The 23,204-nt window shown below is 41.0% G+C and overlaps 1 protein-coding gene across 1 annotated transcript in view; it reads right to left on the bottom strand.

The window, feature by feature from the left end:
* Positions 1-23,204, bottom strand: part of cad (carbamoyl-phosphate synthetase 2, aspartate transcarbamylase, and dihydroorotase) — a 59,654-nt gene that overhangs the window by 15,538 nt on the left and 20,912 nt on the right. Inside the window, exons 16-33 of the mRNA XM_034200595.1 lie at positions 22,997-23,109; positions 22,062-22,226; positions 21,684-21,769; positions 20,802-21,048; positions 19,989-20,087; positions 17,779-18,003; positions 16,774-16,956; positions 15,822-16,040; positions 13,976-14,143; positions 12,604-12,786; positions 11,349-11,453; positions 8,280-8,525; positions 7,030-7,111; positions 5,685-5,851; positions 5,021-5,185; positions 4,499-4,630; positions 2,340-2,541; positions 859-1,049 (exon numbers count right to left, since the gene is read on the bottom strand). Coding sequence (XP_034056486.1) covers positions 859-1,049; positions 2,340-2,541; positions 4,499-4,630; positions 5,021-5,185; positions 5,685-5,851; positions 7,030-7,111; positions 8,280-8,525; positions 11,349-11,453; positions 12,604-12,786; positions 13,976-14,143; positions 15,822-16,040; positions 16,774-16,956; positions 17,779-18,003; positions 19,989-20,087; positions 20,802-21,048; positions 21,684-21,769; positions 22,062-22,226; positions 22,997-23,109 — 2,978 coding nt within the window. The remainder of the gene's footprint in view (positions 1-858; positions 1,050-2,339; positions 2,542-4,498; positions 4,631-5,020; positions 5,186-5,684; positions 5,852-7,029; positions 7,112-8,279; positions 8,526-11,348; positions 11,454-12,603; positions 12,787-13,975; positions 14,144-15,821; positions 16,041-16,773; positions 16,957-17,778; positions 18,004-19,988; positions 20,088-20,801; positions 21,049-21,683; positions 21,770-22,061; positions 22,227-22,996; positions 23,110-23,204) is intronic.

Consider the following 23,204-nt stretch of genomic DNA (forward strand, 5'->3'; position numbering starts at 1 on the left):
GTTTTCTATCTGTGTTTTTAATGTTTGTTTTACTTTTATGTATGCACCACGACACCAAGTCAAATTCCTCGTACGTGTCTCTCTGTAATAAACCCGTTTCTCATTCTGACAGAAAAGTGAGCATTCTTTGGCAGATTTGTCAGTTTTAGCACCAAACGCTCAAATCAAGACTCCAGTAGACCCCAGGACATTAAATAATTGTCGTGACTTCCTTCCTTGTTTTTCTATCAAGCCACCCGACATTTTTAACTTGTTTTCTTTCCTTTATATTACTTACAGTTGAAGAGTTGCTTGGCCTCCGATGGTTTGAATAAAATAACAAACTTTGACACGTGCAACAACGAAAAGAGGCCTTAACAATATTCAAAACAAATAGGCAGAACTCAAACAAAATAACAACTTAGGTATTCTTTCTGTCTTGATAAGGCTTATATAACTCGATAGCTTAAAGGGTAATTGGACGGTTAAAAACTGTTCCTCGACGACATCTTTCTAGCAGGTTTTCCATCACTGTCACTTTACAGGAGGCACTGTGGGAATTGTAGTCTTTTATACTCTGGTTGGCTACAGACGTCACAGTTAGGTGGCCTTTCTTATACAACAAGATACTGGCTCTAACAGTCAGAATCCTCTGTTCATCACCCTCACTGTCGAGCCACACGCACTACCATTTCTGTGTGTGTGTGTGTGTGTGTGTGTGTGTGTGTGTGTGTGTGTGTGTGTGTGTGTGTGTGTGTGTGTGTGTGGAGAAGGCGCAGTGGGAATTGTAGTCTTTTATAGTGTCAACACACTATATTGGCCTTTCTTATAACAATCTAAATACTGGCTCTAACAATAATGCCCTTCCTTTGTGTTTACCTCCACGTAGGTGTTCTCCTGGACGGGCAGGTTGAAGATCTTGCGCGGGTTGTCATAGAGACGCGTGATGATGTCATCCATAGTGAGCCGTCCGTCACTCACGGCGGTCAGAAGCAGCGGCAGCATGGTCTCCAGACCGGGGTACCCTGGAGGAGCACTGTCCCTGCTCTTCTCCTCTACAGAGTGGGGGGCTAAACACAGACAGCACGTAAACATCAAAGATAAGTCATTGACCCCCATGTGGGAAGTGTTTGCATTGCAGCAGCAAAGACATGGCATTGTGCAATGTATATACACACACACAATCAAAAGACACATGTACACATATGCACACATTAAGACATTGTGTTCAATATATATGTACACACATATTTTTATTAGGGCTGTCAGTCGATTAAAATAGTTAATCGCACATTTTTGATCTGTTCTAAATGTTCCTTAGAGGAATATTTGTCAAGTTTTTAATACTCTTATCAACATATGAGTGGACAAATATGCTTTATGCTAATGTTTATTATCATTTGAACAATGACAAATATCCTCATGAATATTAAACACAACATCTGAACATTAAAAATATCCACCTACAGTGTGTGTGTGTGTGTGTGTGTGTGTGTGTGTGTGTGTGTGTGTGTGTGTGTGTGTGTGTGTGTGTGTGTGTGTGTGTGTGTGTGTGTGTGTGTGTGTGTGTGATGGATCGTTGGAGCTATGTGCAACTCAAGGCATATGCTCGAACGGGAGCTGCCTGGACGCTGCAATCATGTTACGCACTATCCGTGCTGAGTGTTCGTACAATGTCCCACTGTCTGGCTTCCTGCATAAAATCAAGTGCTCGGCGCAGTTGTCGGCGAAATGTCGCTCCTCTGTTTTCATTTAAACAGCTCCTTATATCCGTTAGCGCAGCTAGCTAGCACCAGATGCTAACAACAACAATACACGTAAGGTGTGCCCGTTCTCTCGCTCGCTCGGGCCACACACACACACACCCTCCCGGTCCTCCCGATGGCCAGTCCGGGCCTGCCGGTGAGCGTGGAAGTGTGGTCTGCTGCAAGCGGACAGCAGGATCAGCATCAGCTTGTAGAATGTATTTTAAACTCGATGCGCTCTGAAACTACGGGGCGGCCGAGGACAAAAAATACACATGCGTTAATCGCGTTAAAATAATTAGTGGCGTTAATTTTTTGTTGTTGCGTTAACGTGTTATCTTGACAGCCCTAATTCTTATATTTGTTTTTGTATTCTGGATTGTGGGAAACGGTATTTCGATGTCTCCGTCTGTACACACAAACTGAAAGATTGACAATAAAGTTGACTTTGAAAATAGAGACTGGTGCATGGAGAAGAACATGAACAGACCTGGAGACTGTCAGGGTTGCATCTGTTGTTAACGCAGTTGAGATTAAAGTTGAGTTTTTGTCCTAATAAATGACCGGTTTGCTACACACGTATATATTTAGACTGGTTTCCGTGTCTTCACTCACCGTGGTCAGTGGCGAAGCAGTCGATGATGTCCAGGTTCTCCCACAGAGCCTCCATGTCCTCCAGAGTTCCCAGCATGGGTCGGACCTGCGCCCGCCCGCCACCGATCTCTCCGATGTTCTCCTCGCACAGGAAGAGGTGATGAGGAGCCACCTCACATGTGACCTGGATGCCCTTCTGCTTCGCTGCCCGGATAATCATAATCTGAATAAAAGACAGGAGGTAAGAATGTGAGATATTGCTTCATCAAAGTGTCGTTTCAATACTTTAAAATATCTGTACCTGTAATGAAAGATAGCTTATATGTAAGCTTTGATAAAGTCTCAAACTATTTGTCGTGTCAAATGATCATATAATCATTTAATACATAGTCTCATACTCTGATTTACACTGTTACATTGTATTTGTAGTCTTGTGTTTAACAGAGACATGTGTTAAGGATTTACATTTCAGGAGGGCAAAGGAAGTAAAAGGGGGATTTGCCAATGGTTAAGGACGAGGGGGTTTAATGGTGGGATGTTTAGATGATGCCTAAGGGAATTGATGGATGGGACCAGTTGGATATTTTCTCTACTATATAAATGTGACTGTAAGCTGTGTTCTGTGTTCAAAGCGATTTTCTCCTTCGAGGATGAAGTAGCTCTGTTCCTCATTTGGGATCGACTTCACTTGTATATTGACTTTCTTTATTACTTTATTAAATATAACAAAAGACAAACTTTGTCCATGACTCATTTATCAGTTAAGGCGAGACACGGCAGGCAAAAACATCGTTTTTCATGCACTGGTCAATTTTGAGATTTTGTGCTATTTTGATTCCATAACATGTTTTCTTTCAGGCTTTTAGAAGGAAAATGTACAAAATACACATTTAAGTGTTAATTTTTACTAAAGTTTGTCTATTTGCTAAAGTACCGCGACCGCTGTGTGCACCATGTCATCAGAGGTATCGCTGGAAAGCTCCGTCTCTCCTGCACAATCTCATCGGATCCAAATATGGTCGTTTCCTTTGTATCAGCAACCAATCGCGAAAGTACAAAGGGGTCTTAAACCAAGAAACAAAATCTCATTGGCTGGTGTCAATTTCTGACAACGTGATTCGTTCAGATGCGTCACGTGGTGTGCTAAAACACTTCCTGGTTAGCTTTCGCTGGAAATGTAAATCTCAAAATAGCAAAAGAACGGAGAAAAAAACTTTCACATAGAAGACGACAACAATTAGGCGCGTTCACACCGCAGTACTTTTCCCACTTTAGTTCCGATATAGTTCTGAAATGTTGCGTTCACACCAAAAAGAGCCGGAACAAAAATTAGTTCATGAGAACCTTTTTACCCCCTTTTCCGTCCCTGCTAGAGAGCGGGGACTTTCGTGGGAGAACAAGGTTCCTATGACTGATTGGCTGGGAGGATTGCAAACCACGCCCCGTCAAACTCCCAAAAAGTTTTGTGAAGCCGCCATTTTATTATCCTCACATTAGCATTATTAGCATTAGCATTAGCCCCGCGCACCAACGGAGCGAGACTAACTTATGGCAACACAAAATAAAACATGGCAGCGGTGGAGATGAGGAGGTGTCGGCGTTCTGGCGATTTACTCGGAAGGCTTCAGTAGAAGCTGCTGGGAGTCCCAGCAGCTTCTACTGAAGCCAGTCCCCAACTCCGGGGACTTCCGGCCGGGGACTTCGGGTGGCAGTATACGCCGTGAAGTGGTTTGCGGCCTGCCAGTAAACCCAAAGCAGAAGAAGACGAAGTGACGTCAGCGGCTTCATTTGCCTAATCCTCCCCCAGGGACTTATTCCGGTGTGAACGCGATCTGTACTTAGTTCATGAGAACTAAAGAGTTCTCATGAACCTTTGTGGGAAAAGTACTGCGGTGTGAATGCGCCTAATGTCCCTTGCACGAAGCAAGGTTATACAAAAAACAAATGATCCCGAACATGAATTTAAACTATTTCAGAAAACTTGTAATACAAAAAACAATTGTCTAAATGTAAGTAATTAACTGGAGAAATGTATAGCTGATATCTTTAGAAAAATTACCCTATTTACCTGTAGTGTCTCGCCTTAAGAATTTCCTCCACACTAACAAAACTCCCACCAATATTGCACTCTTCCACCATTTGATTTCTATAATACTAACTAAATAGAAACAGTACTTTACCTCCTCCTTCTTGGCGATGTGGCAGATGTGGACGGGCCGCTGGTAGAGCTGAGCCACCATCAGGATGGCAGCCACCGTCTGCTTCTCAGCGTGAGCCACGATGGGAAACTGCTTCGGCCACTTCTCAAAGTGCTGCATACACAAACAGAGAGTTTAGTGGGCAGGGTGGGATACTGGACGCACATGCTAATGGAGATATTAGGGGGCTTTAGACAGTGGCTCCAGGAAATGCCAAAATGCAAAGACTTCTCCGCCAAATTACAAAGTGTAAAGCTTTGCCCCAGGGTCAACTTACCTAATTTGAACCGGATTTAAACACTAAAAAAGACAAATCTATAAATCCTGACACCTAATAGTTTAAGAAAAGTCCCATAATAACTACAATGATAGAAAACCTGTAAACTAAAGTGGTTTGTCAAGGTTTAAAAATATACAACAATAAGATATTATTGTCCAATTGAGTCTGAATTTCTTCTTGCACCACAGCAGGTCCATTTGCAACATGAACAAGGTGAGACCTACCTCCATCCAGAGAGCCACGTTGTCCATCTTGAGAGTGGAGTACGTGTCGTTCAGATACATCTTCAGACCCACCGCCTGGCTGGCGATGGACGGCAGGATGGCGGCGTTATCTGAAGCAGCGCCGAGGTACAGGGCGTAGTCACAGCGGCAGCCCGCTTTGGCCAGCTGAAGTTCAAATCAAATCAAACTTTATTTGTATAGCCTAATATCACAAAACACGGTGGGCTTCACAGATTAAAATCAACATTGTATACGATGGAGTTACAGCAAAATGCAAGATAGTGTGGAATATAAGTTATCATGGAACACAAGACTTCAGCCAACTTTGATTAAATGCATGCTGTGAAGGCTGTAACTAGAAGCCTCACCAACCACACATCCTTCAGGTTGTGCTGTTTTTTTAATTAAAATCATCCATGCACACATTTTTTACTTTACTTTTCTAAGTTGAGTGCACGCAACCTTGTTTACTTTAGTGATTGTCAACAAGATCTGTTTATATGAAACCTAATGAACATTTTTTCATCTAAATTAATTTTAATCCTAAAAACTGTATATATATATTTTGGGTTATTAAAATCCACATTTTTCAACCTCCTAGTTGTTGCGTACCCTTGTGCTTCACACCACAGGGGGTCTTGGATCATTTTGAACGTGGTCTTACCTTCTGTACGAGGGCCAGAGTGTTGGCGTCGGTGATGGCGGGGGAGGTGTTGGGCATGGCACACACCATGGTGACGCCTCCTGCCAGAGCAGCAGCCGTACCGGAGGAGAAGTCCTCCTTGTGTTCGGCCCCGGGCTCCCGCAGGTGGACGTGCACATCGATCAGACCTGAGAATCAACGACAAGCAGGAGAGATTTGAACCTTTCGGATTGTTCACAAGTATTTATTTATATCCCTGTATGCATCGCTCCAACAGAGCTTCTAGAACTAGGAAAAGGTGAAAACAGATACTGGGTATTTCTGAGTAGATATGAACACATTGAGGGATTCGAATTTTCTCTATATTCTTCCGTATGGAAAGAATTAAGACGAGAAATTGTACTACTGCAACACCTTATAAAATATTTGAATGGATATATTTGTATAACTAATTGTATGGATAGGCTACTGTTCATTTGACAAAATAAGTTAATCATTGTCCCTTAAAAGCTTGACAATTGTGCTTTTAGATTTAGACCTTTTTTGAACCTCGCAGGGCAATTAAGGAAAGATTAAAAGACCTATAGAGAGGCGAAGTCCCTCCCTTTCCTCCATGGGACCTTATTTCTGAAAAAGTCTGTATTGAAGTCAATGGAGAGAGAAGATTATCTTTCGATCCCGTTTGAATTGTGCCACGAATTACACATATGATGTTTGTCAATTTAAAAGATAATTTTGCAAGACAAACAAATTTAAATGTGTTGTAAAACTGTGAAGTAACACTTTCTTTGTGTGAAACCGCTCAATGAACTACATCTCCCGTCTCGCACCACACACCAAGACGGCCGTCTCGTTGAAACATTTCACTTCTTTCTCTCAGAATGAGGCGGAAAGTATTAAAAGAGGAGAAAATCACTCCAAGTCTGGGCACGTTGAGAGCTGTACATACACACAAGGGGAGTTAGTCAGTCCGTGAGAGCCAGCATGCGGGACCGGGACTCTGGGATTTGTAGTCTTTCTAGTTGCGTATTTTTCAGTCTTATATTTCAACAGTTTTACGACAAACTGTGACTTTTTTGACATGGAAATTATTTTTGTAAGATTGACAAACATCATATGTGTAATTCATGGCACAATTCAAACGGGATCGAGAGATAATCTTTCTCTCTACATTGACTTCAATGCATACTTTTTCCGAAATAAGGTCCCATGGGGCGGAGGTAGATGGGCGGGACTTCGCCATTTTTGTAATATCTTTAAAAAATCTCCATTTTGCAGCTGCAGACAAACGATCCAAATGTCTCAAATTAGCCACAATCATTCAAATGAAATCAAGATTGATTTTGTGCCTGTTGCAGAGACTCACCCGGCAGACGGACCAGCGTCTGTGAGCTCATGCTGTCGATGTGAGTTTTCACTGGTGGAGTGGGACCAACCCGATGAAGAGCCTGAAAAACACACATTCATATTAATCATGTTGTCTTTCAAAGCTGTTTCAGAAGGGCTGCACATTTGATCGAAAGACGCAATATAGACTAGTGCAATATCCAAATTGCAGCTATAACAAATATTTAGTAAAGGAAACTATGTGAAAGTATCTGAATGGAGTAGTAAAGTCAAATTGTATCACTTCTCAAATCCTTGTTTGGTACAGATCCAAATCATGCAGCTCTATTCTGCAGCACTAAGAGATGATGTTGGGAACATTCTGAATGTCCTCTTCCAACATGAGAGCCACATGATACAAAGGTATCCCAGCTGTAGCTGTGAACATGACAGGATGTGTGATTACCTAGAAGAGCATCAGGACTGTTTGAGGCATATGATAGCTATGTGATTAACATGATGATTCAGCCTCTATGGAGATAGACATCAAGCATGCTCATTTCTGATGTGGAGCTAATCTGAAGTAAACATTGAATACTGCTTTCTATTCCTCCATCTTGTGACTGTGTAACTCCCTCTCTTGGATATCAGCATGTGAAGGACACTGTTCAGGAACTAGTTGATGCTCTGTATGTGATGACTACTTCCATTCTGGAGAGGATCACACATACATGGATCCTGAGATTGAAGCTCAAGCCGGGGACCAGGGAGATTATTAACATTTTTAAGTATTTAGAAAAAGTCATAATTTTGAGAAAAAGTCATAATTTTGACTAATTTTGGGAAAGTTCATAATTTTGAGAAAAATATTAAGTATTTAGAAAAAGTCATAATTTGTGCGAAAAGTCAGGATTTTGAGGAAAAAAAATTAGTAATTAGAAAAAGTCATAATTTTGAGAAAAAGTCATAATTTTGAGAAAAAAATGAAGTATTTAGAAAAAGTCAGAATTTATGAGAAAAAGTCATAATTTTGAGAAAGTCATAATTTTGACTAATTTTGGGAAAGTTCATAATTTTGAGGAAAAAAAATTAGTATTTAGAAAAAGTCATAATTTGTGCGAAAAGTCAGGATTTTGAGAAAAAAATCATAATTTAGAGAATTTTTTTTAGTATTTAGAAAAAGTCATTTTGAGAAAAACTCAGGATTTTGAGATTTTGGCAAAGTTCAGAATTTTTAGACAAATTCAGAATTGATATTTTTCTAACAGTTATCAAATCATTATATAATACCTGCACAAAGAGCTTGGTGCACTTGATGTCGATGATGAGCGGCACAGAGTAGTCGATGGCCATGCGCCTGGTCCGGTAACCCTTGGTGACGAAGGAGGAGAGCCGGCGGCCTCCACTGATCCTCCCCGACAGGTTGATCACCAGGTCGAAGTGGTTCTCCTCCAGGTAGTTCATGATGCTGCGCTGCTTTTCTTTGTTGGGGCAGTCGCTCTCCTCCTCCTCAAACGGCCAGTCCACCGCTTTCACCTGCAGATTGGGGGACATTCAGTTTTCCACTTGTAAAAGTACATACAAATACACAGTTGGGTTTTTTGAGCACACACGCACATACAAATACACACAGTTATATATTCACACATGCAGGGAAAGCAGGGAAACAATATATGGTTGATGTTTTGTGATACCTGCTAATTAAGTTATGGTTTGATCAGGGCTCGAGCTTAAGGACGTCCCGTCGTCCCGGGGCCAAAAAAAATAGTGTCGGGGAGGATAGAAAATAATTTTGGGACGAATTTGGGACGAGAGTTAAAATAAAAATACCCTGCTAACTCTACTACAAACGGCGATGAAAATGAAACCGACTGCACGTTTTGTGTAGCACACAGTTATTAAACCTCCTTGTCAACATAAACACACACGCACAAAACATTTAGAAACCCGCGAAATACATACACACGTAGCTACAGCTGTGCCCGCGAATTCCTGGCCCGCAAATTCTCGGGTCTAGCTATGTAGCCTACTGAGTGTGTGTATTTCGCGGGTTGAGTGATGTACAATGGCATCCCGTGGAGGAATTCTGAAATGTTTTACCATTACATCACAAAAACGCACAGCAGAACCAGACCCTGGAGCGCCGGCCTCTTTATTTACTGACTCCTCTTCATCCCCTATGGGTAATAAGGCTGAGAAGAGAACCCTCCATCGTATTTAGTCCTTAGCAATATGCTGCCTCTCCCCATGTAGGGATGGGTACCGAGCCCCGGTATTAAACGAGCCCCGGGCCGGAATTATTAAAGACAGTGGTAACGTTAAGCTCCGACGTTATCGGACTTTTTATCGGTACTGGAGACATTTAAAAAATATATGTCATATGTATTATTGCTACATACACATTACATCACAGTTTTAGTTTCACCAACTCCGTTTCTTATTATTATCATCTAATGATTTGTATGATGTTTTATTTATGTTAAAGGTCACTTTGAATGATTTTAACTAATGATAATGTAGAAAAACTAACATTTTAAATTCGGAACGGTCCACATTCATTTCGGGACGGCTTAGATTGTATTTCGGGATGGTTCCGGGAGGATGGGGAAACAAGTTAGTCGAGAGCCCTGGTTTGATATTACGATTGGTCAATATATATAACTGCTAATTATGTGTTACCTGACCCATATATACACCGGGTAGTTGATGCATGTTATTTAGCACTTCTGATATGATATGAAGTTTTCTTTAAGTGTTATCTGACTTAACCTCTGAGACTCATAACTCAGGCAACAAGCGGCTTTGTCAAAGAATAGATTTCAAAATACTGCTGCTGGTTTATAAAGCACTGAATGGTTCAGGCCCAAAATACATTTCTGACCTCCTGCTAAATTATGAACCATCCAGATCTCTCAGGTCTTCAGGGACTGGTCAGCTTTCTGTCCCCAGAGTCAGAACTAAACATGGAGAAGCAGCGTTTACATTGCGTTTACAATTTACATTGTCCAGTAAATTGACAGGAATCTCATTGGCTAATATAGAATGCTTATATAAGGACAGAGTTTTAAAACTGGCACACAATATTGCGAGTGACCTGAGGCACCCTCTTGCCTCTTACTTTGAACTGTTGCCATCCGGGCGGAGATATCGTGCCCCTTATTTCAAAAAGAACAGATCTAGGCTGTCTTTCGTCCCACAAGCCATCAAACTCCTGAACAAATGATGGCTAGGACGCACTGCTTACCCAGCTGGTCTGGCCCCTATTTCGCAAATGAGGGCCTATAGGCGCCTCGTCATGTCTGCCGATATCTGGTTTTCTTATGTCTGTTTGTTTTTATCTGTGTCTATGTTGTTGTCAGTGATGTATTGTCTTAACTTTTTTAAATGCCTCTGTGATGTGCTGCAACCCATTTTCCCCTTGGGGACTAATAAACGAATACTACTACTTCAGTTATTATGCTCCAAATATCTGGAACAAACTCCCAGAAACCTGCAGGTCCGCTGCAACTCTGAATACTTTTACATCCAGGCTGAAGACTTTTCTTTTTGTCGCTGCTTTTAATTGAACTATTCATATCTTAGACAGCACTGTAACTTTTATCCATTTACTTTTTCTTTTAATGTTTATTTTATTATCTTTTCTTTTTAATGACTGATTTTAAATGCCATTTTCTGAATGTCTTTCGTTTTTTGGAAAGCACTTTGAATTGCCTTGTGTTGAAAAGTGCTATATAAATAAACTTGCCTTGCCTTTGGGTTCAAGAAAAGCGATATAGAAATATAATTTATTATTAAAACGCAGCGAAGCTTGCCGGTGAGCGTGTCTGAAACTCGACCAACAACCAATCACATGAATCTCCCGCCCCGGACACACAAGCAGCGGTTTGATTGGCTAGAGCTTGTACTGGCATATGATTTGATTGGCTTCCGCCGAAGCTTCAAAAGTAGAACATTGACTGGATACATCTTTCTGTATTCAGATAAGGAAGACACTCTTTAATAATCTCCTACAGGCAATAGAGTTTACATTCAATTACAAGGATGAAGTGTATTAGTAGTAAAATACTGACAATCAGTAGTCAGGATTCTTTTGTATTTTTACACACCATCTAGAAAGGAGAAATACATTATGCTTAAGGTCAGTCACAAAATATTATATTTGTGAACATGCACTTGCTGTTGGGCAAAGCAGATGCAAAATGGAAAAGCGTGTTACACTTCAGATCCAGACTTTTCCTCCAGTTTCTAGTCAACGTGAATTTGCATACATTTCTCTATCATATAAATCTTAATTACCCGGCTTACTTTTCTGCAATTAAGTGGTTTAATATCTAAAGTATACAACATCTGTTCAGTTACCTTGACTCCATGCTCTGTGTAGAAGTCAGCGGTGCCCAGGCTGGCGTACAGGTCGTAGCCCATCGACTCCAGAGCCTGCACCGTGGGCAGCAGCTCACTCTTGTACTGTAACGCACACAGTCAAATAATGATGTACAACATGTATGATGTTATCTTCAATGGAAGATGTGGGTTAATGCACAGGTTTGGATAATACAATCCTTCTTAATTATTCAAATCTCATCAGCACTAGAAAGGGTTCAAGTTGTCTCATTGGATACGGATTGAGCCTCCTGTATATTTGACATGGCGAGTAACCACAAAGAAATGCAGATAGATATGTACAAATCCCTTAATTGCTTTCTGAACAGTCCCATTACTGTTTCATAGTAAGACATCTAAATATACAGTTGTGTATCGAGCTATAGTTCAATATATGTCAGGCTTTTTAGTTCATATGTTATTTGCAGAAAAGACGAGACAACTACATGAGATTTAGAATTTTCTATATGCTTTAGTGTCAATCATTTTATATTTCATTACCAAATGTTCGGTTTTATGACATTTTAATGCGTTAGGTGTAATGATAATATTGTTTCATTTACTATATCTAGTGTAAAAATGTGTACTTGGAGCTTAAGAATCATTTCAGCTACTGTGGATCAAATACAAAATACCCGTTAAAATACATATAGTACTTTAATTGTATTGGGGCTGTTATGGTTACTTTGAATTCTCCATTTCTGGTTCCAAACTATTTTTATCATGCACTCGGCGCCATGTGACAGATTTGTTTTGGGGGGAAAAGCTACAACTTATTTCCACATGGCTTGGTGGCCTCGAGCACCATCTGCTAATCGCCATGCAAGACTGCACATGTGCTGTAATAAGCCTCAGTCTGAACATCGCTCCACTAAGGCATCACTCAGACTGCCAGCTGTGTCAGATGGATTGTGTCAGACCGTATTCACCAAATAACAAACATTTGGCTGAGATCAATTAGGTAGAGAGAGTCAGTAAGTCTGTTAAACATTCCCGTTTGTCATCTTGCAATGTACTGATATATAGAAATAGTTATCACCGCAATAAACATATTCTGTTCTTGTACATATCAGATTCTATTGATATGCATATAGACTTTTTGCACTATTTTTTATTTTATTATATGTTGCATTGTTGGAGGAGCTCAGGTCAGAAGAATTTCATTGCCATTTCTACACTGTAGCTTTGAGCGTATGACAATAAAACCTTTGAACCTTTGAATTTGAATCGGTACCTTATAGCTGCCGATGGAGAGCAGGATGTTCTTCTTGGGGATTATGAAGCCTGTGGAGAGCATGGCTTTCAGGTAAGCTTCGTATCTGTTCTCCCCAAAACAGGCCACCTCTCCGGTGCTGGTCATCTCCACCCCGAGCACCACGTCTGCTCCGGCCAGGCGAGAGAAGGAGAACTGGGGAACCTGGAGGACACGTTATACATATATTTAAGAGGATATACAAGACACACAGTGAGGTGAAAAGGACGTTATCGCTGATTTAAAGGTCCCCTATTAAACTGTTTTCCATCAATATATCACAGGTCTCAGATATATCCAGAGCCTGTCTCTGATTGGCTGAAACACCAAACGGATCATTGTAGCATTACCCATAATCCCCTCTGTTTCAGCCCTGTTTCCAAAGTGCTGATTCTCTGTCTGTTACTTTAGATGAAAATAAGGAGCCCCTCCCCACGCCCCTCTGAGAGACATTTGGTTACAAAGAACTCAATGGGGCTCTAGGAGGAGATTCAGGTGATAAGGGGGGGGGGGGGGTTGCTGATTGGCTAATGGATACACAAGACAAAACATCGTTATGACATCACAAAGTGGCCAAAATCTGATCAGCTCATTTTCAGACAGGTTTTTATAGAAATGGATCAAAAAGAGAGAGAATCTTTGTTCCTGAAACTTTCAGAGTCTCTTTCCACAGAGGGGACACATGTTGATGGAGAAGAGACATGAAGAAGAGGGGACACATGTTGATGTAGAAGAGACATGAAGAAGAGGGGACACATGTTGATGTAGAAGAGACATGAAGAAGAGGGGACACATGTTGATGTAGAAGAGACATGAAGAAGAGGGGACACATGTTGATGGAGAAGAGACATGAAGAAGAGGGGACACATGTTGATGTAGAAGAGACATGAAGAAGAGGGGACACATGTTGATGTAGAAGAGACATGAAGAAGAGGGGACACATGTTGATGTAGAAGAGACATGAAGAAGAGGGGACACATGTTGATGTAGAAGAGACATGAAGAAGAGGGGACACATGTTGATGTAGAAGAGACATGAAGAAGAGGGGACACATGTTGATGTAGAAGAGACATGAAGAAGAGGGGACACATGTTGATGTAGAAGAGACATGAAGAAGAGGGGACACATGTTGATGGAGAAGAGACATGAAGAAGAGGGGACACATGTTGATGTAGAAGAGACATGAAGAAGAGGGGACACATGTTGATGTAGAAGACACATGAAGAAGAGGGGACACATGTTGATGTAGAAGAGACATGAAGAAGAGGGGACACATGTTGATGTAGAAGAGACATGAAGAAGTGGACTTTGCATAATAGGTGACCTTTAAGTAAAAATCAAGTGACTTATTTACCTTCACTCCCACTATCCCTTTCCCTCTCATCAGCCCAATTGGCTCCACTTCCTGCCCCACGATGGCCTGCGTTGCCAGGGCAACAAGGTCTACGCCGAGAGTTTTGGAGACGAAGGGGAAGGAGCGTGAGACTCGGACGTTACACTCGATCACCTTCAGCTGGTCATCCTGGGAGAAGAGAAAGAAAACGGCAGGATATTAGAGAATACAAACCTCGATACAATGACCTCGTCTGCTTTCTTAATTAACACTTTAAATGAAAGCCTGGTATCAGAGGGAGTGTGTGATGCAGTGTGATAAACATTTCACGTTAGCTGGAATTTAATCCTTTCATTGTTTGTAAAGATTTACCTGTTCTAATTTCTATAAATTGACTTAAAACCATCTCTAAAAAGGATATTTTTCTCTGTCTCTTAATGGCGATTCAGTGGTCTGAGATTAAGCCAAGACCATTTCAATAATTGACACAATTATGTTGCTTTTGCTCAGTTAACTGTACTGTCTGTAGCTGTATGCTCCTCCCCAAAAGATGAGCAAGTGAGTGTTGAAACTCCACATTTCAGGACAAACGGCCTGTTTTTTGTACGCCTTCAAGTGAAGATCAACTACGTGTGGCTGGTCAACTGATGAACAATAGTAGAGACTGCGCTGAACACTAGTAGCTTTGAATAGGGGTGCACCGAATGGGAAATTCTTGGCCGAAACCGATACCGAAAATAGGAAACAGTTGGCCGAAAACCGAATGCCGAAAGGCCGAAAATGATTAATAGAAATATATATATATATAATGTATACATTTTTTACCAATGTTGTTCAGCTACCTGATTATGGAAATAGACATGATTATGGCAAAACTTAACTTAAATAATAATCACTATTATGGGTCCATAAAACATTTATTCAGCACTTTTGAATGCATACAGTACATTTATATATGTCATGTATTATTGCTAAAAAACATTATATCGCAGTCTTAGTGTCGCCAACTCGTTTCTAATATGCAAAGACAACAAATGCGTCTATGATGTATTTTCGATCAGACGAGATCTCTCTCTCCCGTCTGTGTGCGAGGGGGCGGGGCAGTTTACACACACGCAGCTGCTACATGCAGCGGAGCACACTGCGGAGATGGCGGAGAGAACGCGCTCCGAGGTGTGGTTAAACTTTACCCGTCTCGATGTGGAGAATACTTGTTACCATAAGTGCAATAAGAGTTTAGCATGTAAGCACGAGCAATTTGTCTAAACATTTAGCAAAAGTGCACCGCATGCAGACGGAGGAATGTACCGGGTTCGACCGTCTTTCTAGCAGCTCTGTAGCCCCATCCACGAGTAACGTTTCCACGTCAGGTGTTATGTATGCTAGCAGCAACACACGGAGTTAACTCCATGATACAAACATGGGTTAATGATTAGAGGAAACTGAGTTATTTAGTTTGTTAACATTTCAGCTATTCTGTTTACAGTTCTGTCATCAGATTATTTAATACGATTTGTTAAAGGCTCAGGGCAATCTCGATGACAAAGGTCAATGTTCCCCCCCCCTGTGAGCCAGCCGCGAGCATGGTCGCCGCGTCTTTATTACGTCATCACAACAACACGTTAGGTTACCAACGTAAGCCTGTTCTGACATTCGGTGATATTTTTTCGGTGCCGAAAGGGCCTTTTTAACCATTTTCGGCCGATAATTTTCGGTGGCCGAATATTCGGTGCATCCCTACTTTGAAGTGTTGAACATTAGTAACTGTGGTTCCTATCAATGCACCAAATGTCTTTTCTATGCGTCTTAAATACACATATGTATCTGTCTGATCAACATAAGAATGTCATGACTTCCTGCTGCTCACCTTGGCGATCAGCTGCAGGTTGAAGGGTCCGGTGACCTGCAGCTCCTGGCCGATGGCGTGCACGATCATCTTGATCCTCTCCATGGTCTTCTGGTTGATGTCCTGAGCTGGAGTCACCAGAGTGGCGTCACCAGAGTGAACTCCTGCGTTCTCCACGTGTTCAGACACTGCGATGGCGATCACTACGCCGTCACACGCTACTGCGTCCACGTCGATCTCCTGGAAGATTAACAAATGTTACAGAAACCTGGGGACACGTTCTGACATCTTAAGAGCTCAACATTTACTTAAAGGTTTCCTATCATGCTATGTTTAGGCATATATTATGAGTCTCAGATAAATACAAATATATAAAAAACATGTCTATGAAGTGTTTTGCTCCAAATACCAAACAGATCACCCATTCCAGCCATGCCTCATATCCCTCTATTTCACTTCCTGTTTCAAAAGTGCTGATTCTACCGGCAGATTGTCAGTTAAACACTGCCGTGATTAAATGCCATCCTGTTCCAAACCACATCAAGGATTCTCTCTGAAACAGTTTGGAGCTCAAAGGCTTTCTCTCTTGCTGGTTATACCACAAGGTGAGTTCCTTTTTACTTCCTGCTTCTTCACACACATGCTCTCCAGTACAGGTTAGCTCTGAGTGTTAGCGATGCTAATGTAAACAAAGACCATATTACGTCCAAAACACATCAGGCATGTTTCTGATAGCAACGTTTCTGATTGGGCCGTGGGTCCACATTTCAGATATTACGTCATATCGGACGCAAATCTGGATCAGCTCCGTTGTTCCCCGTTTTTAGAGATTTGGGTACGGAGGAAAAGAGAGGGTTTTATTTTCTGACGCTGCGTGAGTTCCCTGACACACCGGGGACACATTGATGTATAAAAGACATCACAAAGTGCATTTTGCACGATAGGTCCCCTTTAAAGAGGGTTTTTTTCTCACCTTGGCCTCCTGAATGAATTTGGAGATGACGACGGGGTATTCTTTGGACACAGCGATGGCGTTGGTCAGGTATTTCTCGAGGTCTGCGTCAGTGTAGGCTACGTTCATGGCCGCTCCGCTCAGAACGTAGGACGGACGAACCAGACAGGGATAACCCACCGTCTCACAAAACTTCATGGCAGACTGAGAAATGGAAGAAAGTGGGGAAAAAATGTGTATTATTAAAGACTTCCTCTATTTTATATAGATGAGAGAAACGCCTACGTCACTTCCTGGCCCTGCCCACTTTTGGGGGGAAATCAAATTGCACATTCAACAACAAATGAATCCCCAGTTACGGTTTCTTTACTTCCACTACAGAAATAAGGACGGTAAAAGAAACTATCTGATTCAGAAATCGCAGCTTCAGTGCCAGATTGCTTCCTGCCACTCCTCCTCCAACAGATTGACCGGACATCATTTCCTTATTGATTTAAATTAAACTATAAATCGACGCAGGTCATCGATGTCCAATGACATGTTTTAATAGTTTGTATAATACTTTCCGATCATCATAATTGGGCGCTTTTCTTCATTTCTTATGTGATTGCCGAACATTTCAGAATCTGTATTTACCACCATTCAAATGACAGCGATTGTTTTCTCCCAAAAGTGGGCGGGGCCGTAAGAACGCCTGGAAGTGACGCATGTGTTACTCTCATCTATAGGGTATGCAGAGAAACACTCCAAACATTATGTATACCCTCCAAAAGGTCACATCATGCACACAGGACATCAAAAGCTTCATTAAAAAACTTCCATAAAAGATTAAAACAATTAAAAGACATTCGGAGTTCCATGTCTTTGTTATCCCTGTATCATCTGTATACTGACCTGTGTTTATTGACATGCTTATTGACCTAGACTGACCGTTTGATGTATGTGTAATGTTCGTTATATTTGAAAACTTCAAATAAAAATATTGTTTTAAAAAAGACATTCTCCCACGAATCCAAAGTGTCGTACCTCGTTGTCGGAGAGCTCCTTCCACAGCGGCTGGCTGATCCCGATGGTGTCGAGCATCCTGGAGAACTTGAACCGGTTCTCCGCGCTGTCGATGAACTCCGGCGACGTTCCCAGGATGCGGCACTGCTGACGGTGCAGAGACATGGCGATGTTGTTGGGCAGCTGGCCCCCCATTGAGAGGATCACCCCCTCTGGGTTCTCCCGCTCATAGATATCCATCACCACCTGAGATATGGAGAGGATACTCATTAAAGGTCCCCTAATATACTGTTTTTCATCAACATATCACAGCTCTCAGATATATACAGAACCTGTCTCTGATTGGCTGAAACACCAAAACAGATCATTGCAGCATTACCCATAATCCCCTCTGTTTCAGCCCTGTTTCCAAAGTGCTGATTCTCTGTCTGTTACTTTAGATGAAAATAAGGAGCCCCTCCCCACGCCCCTCTGAGAGACATTTGGTTACAAAGAACACAAATGGTGCTCTAGAGGAGATTCAGGTGATAAGGTGGGGGGGGGTTACCCTGGCTGCTGATTGGCTAATGGTTACACAAGACAAAACATTGTTATGACATCATAAAGTGGCCAAAATCTGATCAGCTCATTTTCAGACAGGTTTTTATAGAAATGGATCAAAAAGAGAGAGAATCTTTGTTCCTGAAACTTTCAGAGTCTCTTTCCACAGAGGGGACACATGTTGATGTAGAAGAGACATGAAGAAGAGGGGACACATGTTGATGTAGAAGAGACATGAAGAAGAGGGGACACATGTTGATGTAGAAGAGACATGAAGAAGAGACATGAAGAAGAGGGGACACATGTTGATGTAGAAGAGACATGAAGAAGAGATGTTGATGTAGAAGAGACATGAAGAAGAGGGGACACACGTTGATGTAGAAGAGACATGAAGAAGAGGGGACACATGTTGATGTAGAAGAGACATGAAGAAGAGGGGACACATGTTGATGTAGAAAAGACATGAAGAAGAGGGGACACATGTTGATGTGGAAGAGACATGAAGAAGAGGGGACACATGTTGATGTAGAAGAGACATGGAGAAGAGGGGACGCATGTTGATGTAGAAGAGACATGAAGAAGAGGGGACACATGTTGATGTAGAAGAGACATGAAGAAGAGGGGACACATGTTGATGTAGAAGAGACATGAAGAAGAGGGGACACATGTTGATGTAGAAGAGACATGGAGAAGAGGGGACGCATGTTGATGTAGAAGAGACATGAAGAAGAGGGGGACACATGTTGATGTAGAAGAGACATGAAGAAGAGGGGACACATGTTGATGTAGAAGAGACATGAAGAAGAGGGGACACATGTTGATGTAGAAGAGACATGGAGAAGAGGGGGACACATGTTGATGTAGAAGAGACATGGAGAAGAGGGGACACATGTTGATGTAGAAGAGACATGGAGAAGAGGGGACACATGTTGATGTAGAAGAGACATGAAGAAGAGGGGACACATGTTGATGTAGAAGAGACATGAAGAAGAGGGGACACATGTTGATGTAGAAGAGACATGAAGAAGAGGGGACACATGTTGATGTAGAAGAGACGTGAAGAAGAGGGGACACATGTTGATGTAGAAGAGACATGTAGAAGAGGGGACACATGTTGATGTAGAAGAGACATGAAGAAGAGGGGACACATGTTGATGTAAAAGAGACATGAAGAAGAGGGGACACATGTTGATGTAGAAGAGACATGAAGAAGAGGGGACACATGTTGATGTAGAAGAGGGGACACATGTTGCTGTAGAAGAGACATGAAGAAGTGGATTTTGCATAATAGGTGACCTTTAAAGAAAGTGAATAAATAAATAAATTCAGTGTAACTCAAGCTTGACCATTTTCTTATATGATTAATATCAAGTCAAATTCAACAGTTTTTAAAATCACACAAAGTCTTAGTATTTGTGGCAAGAGGAGTAAAGTGAATTTCTGTTTAATATATGTTGCCTCTCTTGATAGTATTTAACTTGTGGATATATATATACATACATATATATATCCTTTATTTAACCAGGTAAAAAGTCTCATTGAGATTAAAATGTATTTTCAAGAGCGACCTGGCCAAGAGAGCAGCATGAACAAAGTTACAACAGATAAACTCAAACAATACAGCGGTCGTAAAACACAAATGATATATATTTAGACACAGGCCTTATAGATGTTGTTTTGACGTATCTTACCTCAAAGGAGATCTCATCGAAGTAGAGGCGGTCACACATGTCGTAGTCCGTGCTGACCGTCTCCGGGTTGTAGTTCACCATGATGGTCTTATAACCCATCTGTGATTAATGGGAGACATGTTAATACAATAATAAAATGTTAACCGCTAAGAGTAGAACATATATAATTTATGTAACTGTATTAAAAATTAAATAAATGTCTTATTATAGTTCAACTCATTTAATCCGGTTTTTATTACAATTCCAGATGTTTTTTTTTTACAATTAAATCATTTCAAATGTAATAAATTATATTTAACTATTTTAAATGATGGTCCAATTCTTACATTTAGATATATTCTGCATATATTTAGAATACACTTTTTTTGTTTGTTTATATGTATTTTTTATGTAATTTAATAATGTATTATTTAATTGTTTGTATTTGCTTGTTTTCAATACTGTTCAATTCTCCAATATAATCTATACCTGTGTTTCTTCATCCGTTTTATTGATGTGAGTTTTTATAACTTTACAAATGATTTCATATACATTTAATTGAGCATCGACACAGCACTATGTTGTATGTATAATCTTCTTCGGCTAAATACAAATATATAGAATAATTAGTGATCTATAATGAAAGGCTTTAATTGGTTTCAAAATGTTTTCAAATCAGACAAAAATCAAGTCACCAAATCAACCGATAATCAACACAAACATTTCCCCTTACTTCCATTTCAGTCCAAAAATGTCCAAAGACATTTATCAGATTGAGATTAAAAAAGATTAATATTACAATAATTGCATTTTAATTGATCCCGTGATCCTCACCTTCCTGAGCTCAGTGATGCAGCCGACGGCACACCAGTCGAACTCCACGCTGCTGCCGATGCGGTAAACCCCCGATCCGATCACCATCACGTGCTGGTCCACGAAGCCCAGGTCGTCCTCCGTGCCGTGGTACGTCAGGTAAAGGTAGTTCGTGAAGGCGGGCCATTCTGCCGCCACCGTGTCGATCTGCTTCACTACGGGCAGGATCGACCAATCGTGACGCAGCTTCCTCACCACCAGCTCCGTGCTGTAGGGCGGAGAGTGGCAGTAAGGATGTGTGGGAATATATAAGGGTAATTACAAAAAGAAAGATTAAACAAATGTAAGAATACACTTTGGTTTGAAAACGGAGAATAAACCGGAGATTTCATGTAAAAACAAGGAAAAATATGCTAAATATTATGTAAGACTGCATATTATGGACATTGTAGGTAAAATAAATAAATACGTTAAAGTGTAAGGGGCTTATATTCAAAAGGAACATTTTATATTCTTTGAGAAATTAAATTAAAAATACAACATTTTTATTATTATATATATATTTAATAGATTATTATTATTTAATACATTTGTTTCAATTATTATAATTATAATGTAATTCTTTTTTTATTATTCAATTGTTTTTTATTTGCATTTAATTATATGGAATTATTTTGTATTATTATTTTATTATAATTTAATTGTTATAAGGACCATAATTTAAAAAAAAAAGATGATTATGCCAAATTCAGCTATGAGGTCATTTCCAATGTGCAGGTACACGGATACAAACCAACAAACTGAAATGTTGTTTGTTGACATGGACACATTGCTTCACTTGTGTTGCATCAACCCTCATCACAGCTGCAGCCTGAGAGATATCACATCTCGTTTCCCTCTCACCTCTGCACCGCCTGTGCTATCTGTTTATCGGAGAATCCCAGCTGCTTGGCCTTCCTCATCACCTCTGAAGGCATGGCAGTCTCGTCCTGAAGGGAGCAACAACGTCAACAAAAACACAAAGACTACAGACAGTCGAGATGCTCCTCATATCCAACAACATGATCGTGCTGTTATGTTAAATGTTTGTTGTTCACGTATTGTGTCTGTTGATGTTACACATGGAGCTGCTGGGATGCAAGCCACATTTCAGACTTGATCTGCTGCAGCCTGCTCTCTGGGTACTCCGTCTCTATTTACAACACTTTCCCCGCCTTTCAAACACTTTTGAAAAGTCAGGTGACTATTAAAGCGCTATCGTATGGTATGGTTTATGGTTACCTGGTTGTATGTCTCCAGCAGCTTCTCGTGGTCGGTGATGTTCTTCATCTTGTGCAGGAACCAGCGGTCGATCTTGGTGAGGTCGTACAGCTGATCCACCGTGTAATTGGCTCTGAGCGCAGACGCCAGAACGAAGATACGCTTGTCTGTGGGAGTCTGCAACTCCTGGAGAAAAAGAGGGGCAGAAACAAGGCATGATCAGGTATCTTAATTGATCGATTAACCTCCCCTCCATCCCCACTGGACTTGAACACGCCACACACTCAGACACTCAGATCCAGCACCAGACACTTTTCCCGCTGCTATGGACAGTCTTGCACTAATGTACATTTCCCAAAGATATTGAAGTGACTGTTATTTTGTATCTATTGATTGTTGTGCTTTTATTAAGGTCTTAATGTGTGCATATGTATGATTGTGTTTATATAAGTTGATATGTTTGTATTTGGGATTGTGGGAAACGGTATTTCGATCTCTCCGTCTCTACACACAAACTGAAAGATTGACAATAAAGTTGACTTTGACTTTTGAACTACAACTTTTATTTTGTTGGTTATATCTCAGCTATGAGATCAGCCATGTCTTACCATTTATTCAAGACATGACCTACTGAAATAGCAAGACATTGTAATTTAACATGTATGCCTCTGTAAACAATGACCCAGTAAGGCTTCAATCAACAGAATATTATCTACCTGACAGTATACTGGCTCAGTAGCCCTTTAGCACCATCTGTCGGCCCAGTTTGAAACGTCATTGTGCAACTGCACCACCTCCATCGACTGACCAGTGACTTGTCATTTTTACAGGCCTTTTCCCGCATGATTATTTGTTTGTATATGACAGTGTTGATAACTGGGCTTAACAAGTCAAAGAGGGAACAGTTGTCAACAAGCAGTACGTGACTTATCAAGTCTTATTATTTTCTTTCTTACCTCTTCAGAGACGGGTTTGATGGTGTGGTCAAAGCCGACACAGTTCTCGTCCACCATCCTCAGAGCTTTCTGGAAGGCCTCCTCAAAGCTGCGGCCGATAGCCATCACCTCACCTGTGGAGAAAAAGACCGATGAGGATCTACTTACAGAATATTTTTTTACAGAATTAGAAGACCAAGGTTCCTTTTCCCAAGCACCAAAGCATACT

Source organism: Gymnodraco acuticeps, unplaced genomic scaffold, assembly GCF_902827175.1.
Source record: "Gymnodraco acuticeps unplaced genomic scaffold, fGymAcu1.1, whole genome shotgun sequence".
NCBI classification, from domain to species: Eukaryota; Metazoa; Chordata; class Actinopteri; order Perciformes; family Bathydraconidae; genus Gymnodraco; species Gymnodraco acuticeps.